This window comes from Zalophus californianus, chromosome 8, assembly GCF_009762305.2.
Source record: "Zalophus californianus isolate mZalCal1 chromosome 8, mZalCal1.pri.v2, whole genome shotgun sequence".
Taxonomy (NCBI): domain Eukaryota; kingdom Metazoa; phylum Chordata; class Mammalia; order Carnivora; family Otariidae; genus Zalophus; species Zalophus californianus.
Window position 1 is genome coordinate 23,190,841 of NC_045602.1, and position 13,215 is coordinate 23,204,055.

The 13,215-nt window shown below is 42.7% G+C and overlaps 1 protein-coding gene across 1 annotated transcript in view; it reads left to right on the top strand.

Moving 5' to 3' along the window:
• Positions 1-13,215, top strand: part of BABAM2 (BRISC and BRCA1 A complex member 2) — a 394,365-nt gene that overhangs the window by 301,021 nt on the left and 80,129 nt on the right. The window contains 2 exon segments of the mRNA XM_027624135.2: positions 7,795-7,894; positions 11,034-11,104. Coding sequence (XP_027479936.2) covers positions 7,795-7,894; positions 11,034-11,104 — 171 coding nt within the window.

A 13,215-nucleotide genomic window follows, 5' to 3' on the forward strand; every position in this document is an offset into this window, starting at 1 on the left:
GTCTTCTGGTTACCCACATGTAACTACACTGCCTTTTGCCTGTGAATAAACTCAGTGGTAATCACCTTTTTTCTAGTTGTTTCCATAAGTATCTTATACTCCTACACTACACCTTACTCCTTAAGAGCATGTCTGTGTTTCCTTCACCTTCTTGTCCACAGTGCCTTTCAAATTGTCAGTGACCTAATGCCCCAGGGATGGGAGGCAAATTTGCTTTTACCATACCTTTCCCCATTCCTGGTCCCAGGTGTGCACCCTCGGCATGAGGTACAGAGCAATGGTGTGAGGACCACCTGCACCTGCATCCCCTAGGGAACCTCTTAAAATGCAGATTCCGAGGTCCCATCTCAGACCTAATAAATCGGCTTCTCTGGGATGGTGCCTGGGTATCTTGAGTTTTTAACAGGCTCCCCAGGTTCTTCTCACACCGTCATGAGAACTAGTGCAGAGAAAAAAATCACAAGCCCGTTTCACTGTTTCCAGCTGTCGGACCTTGGGCAAGTCATCCATCTCAGGCCTCAGTCTTCTCATTTCTACAATGAGTGTAGTAAGACTTGCTACCAACTTTGTAAGGCTGTTGTTAAAAAAAAAAAAAAAAAAAAGAGGAGCACTTTGGAAACAAATTATAAAGTGTTATGTACCGGCACCCTAGCTAATCTCGTCTTCTGGTATCTTTGCTTGTTTTTGTGTGCACAAGCCCAACTGCAGCTTCCTACAGATTAGCTCTTGGAGCACAGAGACCAGCAATGTGTGCATGAAGTTGCCTAATGCTGTTTGTGTGCCTGAGGCTCTAGTAAAAAATAGTAAACAGGAATCAGGTGGATATCCTTCTCTGCCCTACACAGGCAGAGGCATTTTTTTCCCTTTTCTCTGCATTTCCTTTGACCATTAAAACCAGTGTGCAGTGAGGAGGGAGGTATAAAAATGCTTGTGCATTTAGCTGAGGTTAACTATGGTATGCATTGATTTTTTTACTGGCTTTATTGAAGTATAACTGACAAAGTTGTAAGTTCTTCAAAGTATACAATGTGACGATTTGATGTATGTATGTATTGATTTTTTTCCCAGTAAATATGTTATAAAAGTACTTCATAGGAAAAGTAACCTGTACCTGTACCTGGATAATAGAGCAATAAAGCCATTCACTGGGGTCTGAGTTGTACATTTCTAACAAACTCGTAGTAAAATATACTCAGTCTCGATGCCTGATGCTTGAAAATAGTTCCATTTCTTAAAGAAATTGTGGTGGAATCAACTGCAGATAATAGGCCAGGGATCAGAAGCTTTTCTCTTGCTTCGCCTGTTCATGTCTTGCACGGCCAAGGCATCATCGTAAGTAGTTCATCCCAAACCTTAATAGAACATCTGCTAAGTCCATTGTTGTTTCAGGGGATTTAAATGCTTTTCCACATGCCAACAGAATCCTGATGGTGGACATCTGTTAAGGTTGCTGTCCCTTGAAGGCTTTTTTAAGATGTTAACAAACTTAAAAAACACATTTCTGAACAAAAGCTTGGTTAGTGTTCATGTCGTGAGACATATTCTGTTTGCAGTTACAATATTCCCATCTTTTGTATTTTTTTTAATGTCAGGTTTCCTTGCTTGCATGCCACCTCCTATCTGCTGGGAGTTGCCCGTCAGGTCCTCTGGCCCTCAGAGTTCTTCTGGGTTTCCTGGGGTTCATTTGCCAAGAATGAAAAAGGCCTTCATTGCTTCGGTTTAGGTACCTAAACCAGTTTAATAAATGTTCCTGGAAACAGCCTTTGTGGTTCAGCCTGAACTATCCAAGCCACAAGGAGCCTGTGAACCTGATGCACGTGGAACCAGATGTCAGGTCTGCAGATAGATTTTTGCGTCAGAAATCACAAAAGTGGTACCTGAAGGCCTAAGTGGCGGCGGGGGGGGGGTAGATTTAGGTCAGAGACACCTGGATTTAGATGCCTCTCTGCCATTTACCACCCACGTGACCTTGGAGAGGTTCTGTAGCTTCTCTAAGCTCCAGCCTTCCCATCTGTAAAATGGGACCTCTGTCGCAGGTTTGTATGAAGCAGAGATGATGTCATACGGGAGGGCACTTAGCATAATGCCTGATACCTAGTGCTCCTTAAATGGAGTTATTATTCCTGTCCCATCCTGTGGAAAATTCACTCACTATACCAATGAAATCCATCATATTTTAAACTCTTCATGTATACTGTACATAAGCAAGGAACAGCTGATTCAAATAGTCCATAGAGTATGTCTTCACATTTTTAAGTCACTCTATTTAATGATTCCATAACTTGCTAAGTAATTTCACTTAACAGTTTCAGCTTCTTTTTAGACTTTGCTCCAGAGGAACATTTCATATTTATCATGGTCTCAGAACATTTCCATTCTCATATGTCCCTCTAAAAATGGGAAACAAGAAATGGGATATAGTACTCTAATAAAGACCTGCTATATACTGTGAAGCATGTTTAATGGAAATACTGGGTTAGTCACAAATGCAACATGGCCAGGCCTCCATCAGTTCTTATTGAACGCCTCATCCAGTTTGACTTCCCAGATTTTCTTCTACTTGTAAACTTAATTTGTCACTCGGATCTCTTATTTTTTCTCCTGTTATACTCATTGAGATTTTTTTCAGTTTTGATTTAGACCCTGGTTTTGTTTAACTGAGGTATCAAGAGACTCTTGAGATGGCTTAATGTTGAATCTATGAAATGAGACAGGGGCTAACAACATCTCTAGAAAATGCTTCACTCGCACAAAGAAAATCCAGATGGGGAAACCAGCAAACCAGAGTCTCTCCTTAATGTATTGTCTGTGCACTGCTGGGTTTTCAGAGGCTAGATAGGACTTTTTTTCTCTGTCTTACAAGTTAACTTGTTGTGACATATGATATCTTAAGACAAGAACAAATGAGATGACACAGTGCTGAGTTTCATGGATCTAAGCTTTTTTGAGGATAATTTCAGCCACTTAAACCATTGTTTCAGGACATGGGGGGTAGAGTTTTAAATTTTTCACACTGTCTTTCTACGAAAGACTTTCTGACGAAAAAGGATGTAGACCTTGGAACCAAGAAGACCGGGTTTTGAGCCCATCTCTGCAGCTTAATTGCTGGGTCACCTTGGAAAAACACTTGGATCCTTAGAATCTCAGTGACCCCTTCTGTAAATTGGACTACTTAGGTCTACTTGGCCAGGTTGTTATGAGGTTTAGAGATAATGAAATGCCTAGTAGAGTGCCTGGCTAAAGCAGATGCTCAGTAAATCACAGTGACTTGTGTTTTGCTGTAATGGGTCTCCTGGCAGGCCACCAGGAAACATACTCTGGCATTATAGAGTGCCCCAGATTCCTGAGGGCTTGGCATTCCTCTACCTTGAAGGGAATTAGCAGTAGTGCCCTAATACAGATCCAGAACAGGAAACTGAAGTCCTTACACAGAGTTGGGCACACAGTGAGTGTTTGTTGAGTTCAATTGAGAGTTCACCTTTCTTTAGGATGTGTCTTAGCTTGGGGGCTCATGGCAGCTTGAGTCCATCTACCATCCTGGAAGTTCCCCCTGTCAGTGCTTCACCCTCCAACACTCCCCTGAATCATCCTGTGGAGGAGGCAACCAGATCATCTTCCTCTCCCTCAGAACCCGATTCGGAGGCAGAGCAGGATGGTAACGCTGATCCAAGTGTCTCTAACAGGGCCTTGGCATAACCCTGGACCATAGCGTACACAAGCAGGAGACATTTTAGAATAAAGTCACTCGTAGAGTGCTTGGTGCTCTCTTCATATTACTCTAATTCTCATTGTTGCTTTATCACTTGAGAGAGGTGGGTCTTTTTGAGAATAGTGTTATCCCACGGCACTGATGAGAAAATTGAGTAGAACCAAACAGAACAAATGTGGCGGAAGCAAGAATTATAATTGAAAATCACTGGCCCTTCTGATTTTCTCCAGTGCGAGGTCATGTTTTGCTCATTTTATTTGGCCAGTGAGGTAAAACCCCACACGGAGAGGAGGGAGTTACCGCTCCATAATGGGTTAAATCAAACCCCATTGTCCCAAGTGAGATCTTCAGACAGGCCGACTCCCTGCGTTTTTCCATGTCAAAATGCTCAAAAATATTTCCCTTGTGCCGTAGCACCGTAGCCAAGTCAAGTCTTCGATATTACAAGTGCTCTGAATATTTGCAGACAGAGCCCCGTTCCCAAAAGGCTCTATTAGCAGTATTTGCATAGAAAACAATCGCATCAATACAGTGAACACAGACAATTCTTATATTTGATTTTTAGATCCAGTGAGACGGACCTGGAAGTGTTTTTCTGGCTACTATTTGGTCTATTTAACTCCATTGTTGGAAAGGTTTCTCAGACTCTGGCCTTGTCCTTCTAATTTATATCCACAGATTCAGTTTCTGAATTCCTAGGTCTGAGAATTAGCAGCGAATTTCACATCTCATTTCAGTCCATAAAGAGACGTAAGGTACTTTCTCATCAAAACGGCCCCTTCACCCCTTTGTCCTCCCAATCTCAGCCTGAGACCCCCGCCGCTCTAGTTGACTTTTCCTCACTTTTTACCCTGCTTCCTCCCCTCACGGGTCTGGAGATCAGAAGAATCCACAGCAGTGGTCCCTTCCATCCCCTGCTCGCCCTGCTCCCCCCTGCCCCTCCCCGCCACCACGGAGCTTGTCAGTCCAGCCCTGCCTTCTCTCCAGCCAGCCCTGCACCCCTGGGAAGCGCTCAGGGAGTCCTGCAATCTCTGCACATGCTGAGCTTTTCGTTGTATGTGCTCCACTCAATAGTTTTTGATTCATGAATATTAAATAATTAGAGCTCACCCGGCTGGACCTCCGTCCTGTACCCTTTAAAAACGTAATAGCTTTTTATTTCATGGCACTTGACTTTGTTTATTCAGCACAATCAGGGCAGCATTCAGGCTATAGCAGGCCTGTTAAATATTTACCCACAAGGCGGATATTTATACATGAATCAGCAGCGCTTATCAGTATATGATGCTGGCAGTCAGGTTCAGTACCCTCACAAGCTGAGGAACTACTGAGTTAAAGAAAGGGTGCAGTAAGTGTCCTTTTAAAAATAAATCCAGCGACTGTGGTTGTTTGATGGTTGGGGTGGGAGAGACTGAGGTAGGAGCAAAATGCATGGGGATGCTTGCTCAGCTGCGGGGCGGAAAATTGTAAAGAGAAACGAGGTGTACATCACAGAACCTGCTTCAGTGGTGGTCTGGGTGCTTCTGGAAGCCCGATGGCATCACTGCAGTCCCCACCTGGCTCACAGGGGGCCACACCCTCTGTTTCTTCCCATCCCTGGAGCCGTTTCAAGAGTCAAATCCCCCTGCTCTCAGGGAGGCACGGAATCCGGCAGTAACAGCGTGGACTCCAGCAACAGGCCAACCCGAGTTCAGATCTTTGCTTTACCATCTCCTAGTTGTGTGAACCCAAGGGAATTTCTTCTGCTGTCTGAGCCTCAGTTTCTTCACCTGTAGAATTACAGTGTGAATTCTTACCTCACTGAATTGTGGGGAGGATTAAATTAGGTAATGAGAAAGCACCTAGTAACAAGTGTTAGTTCCCGATAACCACAGAAGCAGAGTGCAGAGAGATGGGCCCGGTGGCCAAGCAGCCAGTCTTTGGACTTCTCCACACCTTTGCCTCTTTCCATCATTATAGGCAATTTTTGTTTAATGGCTAGGTGTCAGAAGCAGAGGGAGTCTCAAGTTTAGAGGATTACCCCCAGACTATTTTCATTTTTTTGTACTCAATTTAATGAATGATTAAGAACTTGTCCTGTAGTATTGTATATAGGTCGAAGCCCATTGTAATCAATTCCAGGAAACTGTCCAAATGATTTTATTTTCTGGAATTTCATTATGCTAAAGATTGTTCTTCAAGTACGCTATGAGAAGCCTGGATCTTGGTATTTCTATGTTATACAGATATTTCCCCCCCAGGAACGATAAGATAAAAATATTGGATCTCTTTCTCTTATACTGTAGAATTTTCTTCTTAATCAGTTTCCATCCTAATGGAACTGTTAGAACCTTCCACTTAGAAGTGTGCTCTTTGTGTACTCTTCCAGTTCACAAGAAGTCATAGGAATTTTCCTAGCTTCCTTCAGAGTTTAGGCTGAATCTCCTCCAATGTCTGCTCTGAGAGTAGCAAACGGAAGTGATGTTCTTGCTGATTCTCTGCAGTTGCAGACTGTAGATGATTCATTAATGTCATACTTAGTCAAATGCTGTCTCATAATTTTCTCAGTTGTCAGAGTTGTTGTGCTTTTTAGGTCTCATTTGAATAGAAAAAGTCAACAGCAAATATTTCCACCCCGTTGACTTCCTCACATCACCTGGGATTTTATTTACGTGTTGGGGCTTTTTCATTCCATAAATAAATAAACATAATATCCATTTCTACTGGAAAAATTAATTTCAGGAATCTGTGGTCAATAGGGAGACAGGTTGGGTCTGGGACCCTTTCAGTATTTACATGTATTGTTCCCTGTATTGCAAACCCTAGGCTAAGTCTGTCTGCTCTAAACTATTTAAGAATGATTTTCTAGACTGTTATTGTGAAGCACTTTGCTTCCATTTACAACCTTGTAACTGGGGATTTGGTTAATGAATAATCACAGCATTAACGGATCTTAGGGGTCTCTTTATACCCCACCATATTACAGAGGTGGTTTAAGGGGCTTTTACGGTAAGAAACCTATACATTAAAATAAACTTCAAACAAGAAAAGCAAATTAGGACCAAAGCAAAGTGAGAATAGGAAAGAAGATGAAATCAAGATTAAGGATGGGATACAAAATGTATACTGTGAGGTTCTGAGCAGTTTCTTTAATAATGGTATGCTGGTTGATTTAAACTGAAAGGGAATCTCCACAAAAGTCCTGGAAACTATTTCTGGATCAGCGTTGTGTCTTAGTGCTTGGATCAATGATTTTTGACTGCACCTTCTTGTTTAGATGAATGTCAGTATTGACTTGGACTAGTTACAGACTTTACCCAGATTGACCCAGAGACACAGTGTTTCAGAAGATGTTTAGTTAGTTGCCACCATTTAAAACTTAAGAACTTAAATCATCTGGATTTCTGGTTTCATGTGAAAAATAAGGGTCCATGAAGACCAGGCTTGTTTCCACCATGGCAGAGATCAGCTGGAGTTGAATGGTGGAGAGCCCTTCCCACTGTGCAGAAACTCTCCAGTTCTCTGTGCTCATTTGTATCACCTCCCTGGGCCGGGTAGAGCCTGGAGTCTGCAGCCCCTGTCCTAGACCACTGGCCCCACACTAAGCTCGAGGAGGCTAAAGCCCCAGGAGGCTTCCCCCCGGGCAATAAAGCTGGTAAGGGGCAGAGCCAGTCCCTCCATTGCGCCCTGGTGGTGCTGAAGGAATTCAGTTCAGTTCAATATGGGGGTTTAAGGAGTGACTTGTCTTTGCCCAGCACATAATGGAGAGTATGGAAATGTGTGTGTCCATCCGAAGTCCAGCCCATTAATATTGGTAAGACATTTACCCACACCAATCAGAATGTGCTAATTTGTCCTGTTGTGTGATGGAATCATTAGTTTTTACTGATCATTAGTTGGTAGTCATGGGCAATCTGAACATGCTGATTTAACAAAACAGATAAAAATAAAGAAATGTAATCATAAAGTGAAGCCCGTTTTCCCATCCTCATTAACTCAAGTGGTTGGTGGGCAGACGTTAAGAGAAGGCGAGTCTGTTTGGGGTTATCACTTCCTGCATTGCTGGAGCCCTAAGAGAAGTGTCCCTTGTACTCTTGTCCTTTCAGTGCACTTGGAGGCTCCTCAGCTCTTCATATCCCAGCTTTTCCAGGAGGAGGATGTCTCATTGATTATGTGCCTCAAGTATGCCACCTACTCACCAACAAGGTAAAAGCAAGTCTCCTGACCCTCCCCTCACGAGGCTCCTCCCTCCAGCATAGCTCCGCCCCGGCATTGTCGGCATTGTCGGCATTGTCGGCATTGTCGGCATTGTCGGCATTGTCGGCATTGTCGGCATTGTCGGCATTGTCGGCATTGTCGGCATTGTCGGCATTGTCGGCATTGTCGGCATTGTCCTGCAGGCTCCGCCTCTGCACCCCATCTTGGCTTCAGCTGCCACCTGACACCGGCCTTTCGTACTTCGAATTACAGTTCATCCATTGCTCTCCCTAGTTCCTTGTGCTCCTTCTTCCTTTCCTAAGGATTCTGACCTCCTGTTCCAGTCTTATCTTCATCTTTTAAATTTCTACCTCCTCCTCCTTAAATTTCCTTTATGTTCTAAGTTTTTGCTAGATCTTGCACCTTTGAACTCCTCCATTTCCCAGTTATCTCGTGCATGCATGCATGAGTGTGTGTGTGTGTGTGTGTGTGTGAGTGTGTGTTTGCCACCAGTGAGTATCAAGGTAATTCACTAGAACTGCCTTTACCTCTTTCTGCTTTTCTCTACCTCACTTGTTACCAGTCAGTGCTTGATTCTCCATGTCCTGTCTAGGAGTAGCTTGCCAGAGTCCCACTCCCAGGGGCAAGATTTCCAGGTCAGCTGGTTCGGTAGGCAGGCCCATCAGGTTATCTAAAGCTTTCTCTTAGCTGCAAGAATGAGTCAGTACATTGGCGAGTAGCTGAGTTTACATTAATGGCTATTGCCAGATATGTCTAAAAAGTACACCGGTGTAGTTAGCTGAAAACCAGAAATGTTCGTCCACAAGTAATACTGACTTTCTTTCTTCTCCCACATTGACTGACTCCGTTTGCCCAGTTCCCAAAGTACTGTCTCCTGTGCTCCTATTGACTTGTGCTCATTGGCTTGGAAAAGAAATCTTCTGTTTGTCTCTTTCTTTCAAAAGATAGCTCATCTCTATATAGGAAATATTTTTAAAGTACAATAATATTTCAGAGGCTTCAGTATTATTTTTTAAATGTCAGGGAAATGAAAATCTGGCAAGTCTGAAGTCCCTGGGTTTGGCGCGGACTCCAGGGCATCTAACTCGTGGGATGGTTGCTTCTTATTGGACCAAATTCCCCCAGCCTCTGCCCTCCTTCAAAACTGATCGGAGGATAGAATTCTTATTTACGTTGTGGGACTTTGCACTGCCTTCAAATCTGTGTCCCAGTATTATAGAGAAACATGCAAATTTGGCCTTCCAGAACGGAGAAGAAAAGCCTTTTTTTAAAGCTCTCCAATTGAGATTAATTCCTAGTCATACTTTTTCCTCAAAAAAAAAAAAAATTCTATTACCATTTTCCCCAAAATGCAAGAATCAGTCCATTTTTCTTATCTGGTTCCCTTTCATTAATTTTACTTGTCTTTTAAAATTGATGTTCTTATGCTTGCTACAAACGAGGACAGTATGGGTTGCTTTTAGAAACAATCTCTTCAAATGAATTTCCATAATTACGTTGGAATCTATCTTTATAGCCAGTTTTGTTGTGGGTTTCTGTTAAAATGGTTTTCTGTTTTTAAAATCAAGTACACAGAACTGTTTTCATCCCCTTTTTAAACAAAGCCACTTAAGCAAACTTATCATCTGTTTTTCTTTTCCCAAAATAACATTTCTGATCCTGCATTAAGGCTGCAAAGTAAGCACTGTTTTTATAAATTGACATAAACCCCTATTATATACATAGAATTGTTTTACTTTTAAAGGGTACAAAGTGGCTATCACTACCAATTGTGTCAAGGTTATTTCAAGCACTTTATCTCAAGCTTTTGTTAGCCATGGAAACTCATTGTGGCTACAGCCAATATAAACAATTTGGGGGGCCTCTTTCTCCCGTTTCTTTGAGCCATTTCTTTGAGGACATTATAAGGAATGTATTTTGGTGTTAGTAGCTGGTGGGTAAATGACTAACTTTCAGATGTCCAGCTTAATAAGTTCACAATTTTTTTTTTTATAAAAACTGTCATTTGGTGATAACAAGGAAATATAAAAAGGCAAAATAAAATCCCCTATTGTAACGCTCCTTTCCTGGATATTAGGAATTTGAAAAGAAAGAATTCAGTGTTGTCCTGCCTTTTCAATAGGAGTTGTAGTTCAGCATAAAATAGCCCCCACTGATGAAAGGAAGCTCTTTTTTACAGACAACTGCCTTCTGATAAATGCGCAACGGAGTGATAGAATTTAAAAAATCACCATTTTTTGGCTCCTAATGAAATAATTGATTCAGACAAGCATCTCCAGCAGGTACTAAAACCATGAGGTGAAAGGTTGAGAGGGGGGCTAGATCTTCATATGGTTTGAGAAGTATGCCCGCGGGTCACTCCCAGCGGCAAAGGGGAAACCTCCCTTTACAGTGGAGTGCTCTTGCTGTCGTCTCCTTAACCAGTGATCAAGCCCACTATTACCTATGAGGTTTTCTTGCCAAAAATTTTTAACCTGAATCTAATCACACCTTTAGTCTAACTTCCGATTTATAGGAAATGTAGGGATTAGAGGGAATAGGAAGGAAACAACCAGAGAGTCTGGAATGCAGAACATCCTACACGACAACTAGCCCAATTTCTCTGAAAAGTCAATATCATATATCACATAGACAAATGTACACACCCCAAGAGGTACTCTTATTCTACATTAAAAGACGTTCTAGATTAAATGCCTGATCCTTTATTATACCCTAGATTATACCCTGCCTTTTAAAAGAATATTTTGGGGACAACTGGGAAGTTGTGACAATGCCCAGGATACTAGATGACGTCAGAGAATGATTGCTAGATTTGTTGGGTATGATAATGACATTGTGGCTCTGTAGGAAAATGTCTTGTTTTTTGGAGATACACGCTCACCTGTCTAGGGGCAAACTGTCATGGTGTCTTTAATTTCCTTTGAAGTGTTTCAGCCAAGATTGAGTGATAGCTTGATGGGGAGGTAGATGGCTGGATTAAGCAGCTAGACAAAATATTCACAGTTGTTGAACATAGGTGATGGGGATGTGGGTATTCATTTCACCGTTCTTTCTACTTCTCTGAGTCTCGGAAATGTAAGAAAGCATTTGAGAATTCCCTACGCCTCATCTTCGGGTTCTGTTCCAGGTGCAGTATGTGATTCAAGGGTACCACAAAAGAAGGGAGTATATTGCTGCTTTCCTCAGTCACTTCGGCACGTAAGTTCCTCCTTGTTTAAAGCGAATGCCAGCAATGTCCTCATGTCCTGAGGGCCCGAATGTGAGAGCTTGATTAAGAAAATAGCAGTTTGTGGGCTTCTATATACTAGCTTTTCAATGCCATTTGGAGTCTTTTTGGTATGTTGATCACACTAAAGCTCCTAGGAAGATTGTTTTTTAGGATCCTTTGCTAAATCATAGAAGCAGATCTCTTCCTTGGAGCAGCATCATGACTAACCACAAACCCAGCAGTAACAAGGGCAGCCCTACGTGCTTGTTCTAGGGCTCTTTACAGTTTGCACAGTGCTTTTCACCTCCATCTGCTCCCAGGAGTCATGAGTGAGCCAGCCATATTGGCACAGTTGACTCAAGAAAGACCGGAAACTTTGAGTAGCCTAGGAACCCGAGGGAAGTCACCCGCCTGGCAGAGATCGTGCCAGGGTGGGAGCCCGGGTTCTCAGGACTCAGGTGTCCCAACAGGGCTCCTACTCGCAACTGGCCACCCAGATCTGTGGACGAAATCCAGCATTAGACCCAAGAGCAGCAACTCCCACTTAGGATTAGGAGGAGGCACAGGAAGGGGAGGGGGACACCTGTGACTGCAGGCAGAGGGGGCGTCTCCTCCTACTGCTACTCGCCCCCCCCCCCCCCCCCCCCCCCCCCCCCGCAGGTTGCCAGTGGCCCTGCTGCTCTGCAGCTGTTTCCTTAGATGACATCAGAGGCCTCCTTGAGCTTAGCCCGGGGCAGAGGGAACCTGTTTTCCCCACAGTCTTCTTCAAAAGGTGGGGCGTTCTACCCATTCAGGGGCACTGAGCCCTAAGGGGGTCAGTGGTCTGCTTCTCTTCCACCTTATTCTGGAGAAGGTTTATAAATACAGAAAGATATATATAGTAACACAAAATTAAAATTTTCAATAAGGAAATGAATAAATTAGGACCAAAAAAGTGGGAATAGGAAGGAGCAGGTGAAATAAAGAATAAGGTTGGCCGTTCCCGGGGAGATAATTTTATAAAGTGTAGCATAATAATGGGCAAAATTTCTGACTCCTCAAAAACAATTTTAAGAAGTTTTCTCGTTATCCCTAGTGGAAATTTTTATGCCTCCAAAATAGAACTGTCAATATCTAAACAGTGTGACTGTCTCTCACATGAGTCTTTTATACTTATGATTTTTTTCAGCTTTATTTATGAACATTTTGAGAAAGTACTTAGGATACAAACAGTGGTTAATAAATGATACCATTGGTCTTCTGATTTTTGAGGAAGATTATCTTTAATATGTATAAGTAAAAATGAAGGGGCTGGCAGAGTAACCTCCCAGGTAGGGTGTGTGTCCCCCCTCACTCTGCTGGCACACAAGAAAAATAGGAAAACTGCATTTACATCTTTTTAAAAATCTCATTCTTGGGGCGTCTGGTGGCTCAGTCGTTAAGCATCTGCCTTCCGCTCAGGTCGTGATCCCGGGGTCCTGGGTTTGAGCTCTGCGTCCTTAGGCTGCCTGCTCAGCAGGGAGCCTGCTTCTCCCTCTGCCCCTCTCCCCAGCTCATGCTCGCACTCTATCTCTCTCTCAAATAAATAGATCTTTAAAAAAAAAAACTCATTCTTTTTAAATATACATTTTGTATATGTTTTATTATGCATACAATACAGTAACATAGTAGTACCTGTGTACAACTACTAAATCAAATACAATTGCTATTATATTACTATACTGTGTGCGTAATGAAAAGGATTCTGTGCTTGTTTTTACTTACAGCATGCAGGATCTGAAAAGTTTAGATAGCAGTGTTGTAACATAATTGAGTTGATTACAAATTCATGAAAAGAAATACAAACTGATGAATAAAATTATTAACCTAAGTCAGAAGATCTGAATGAGATACTAACAGTCTTTGAGCAAATCACTCAGCCTTTAGTGTCTTAGTTCCTTTACCTTTACAGTGAGTTCCCCCTTCCTACTTAAACTGGGAGGCCATCAGGATTGACAGTCTGATTGGCCTGACTCAGCCAGGAAGACAGCATACGCCTCCTGGTGTGAATGACAGAGACAGTGATGTCTGTCCTCAGTGTGTGGTTAGTATTGTCATGTTATGGTGACGTGTCCCGGGCATC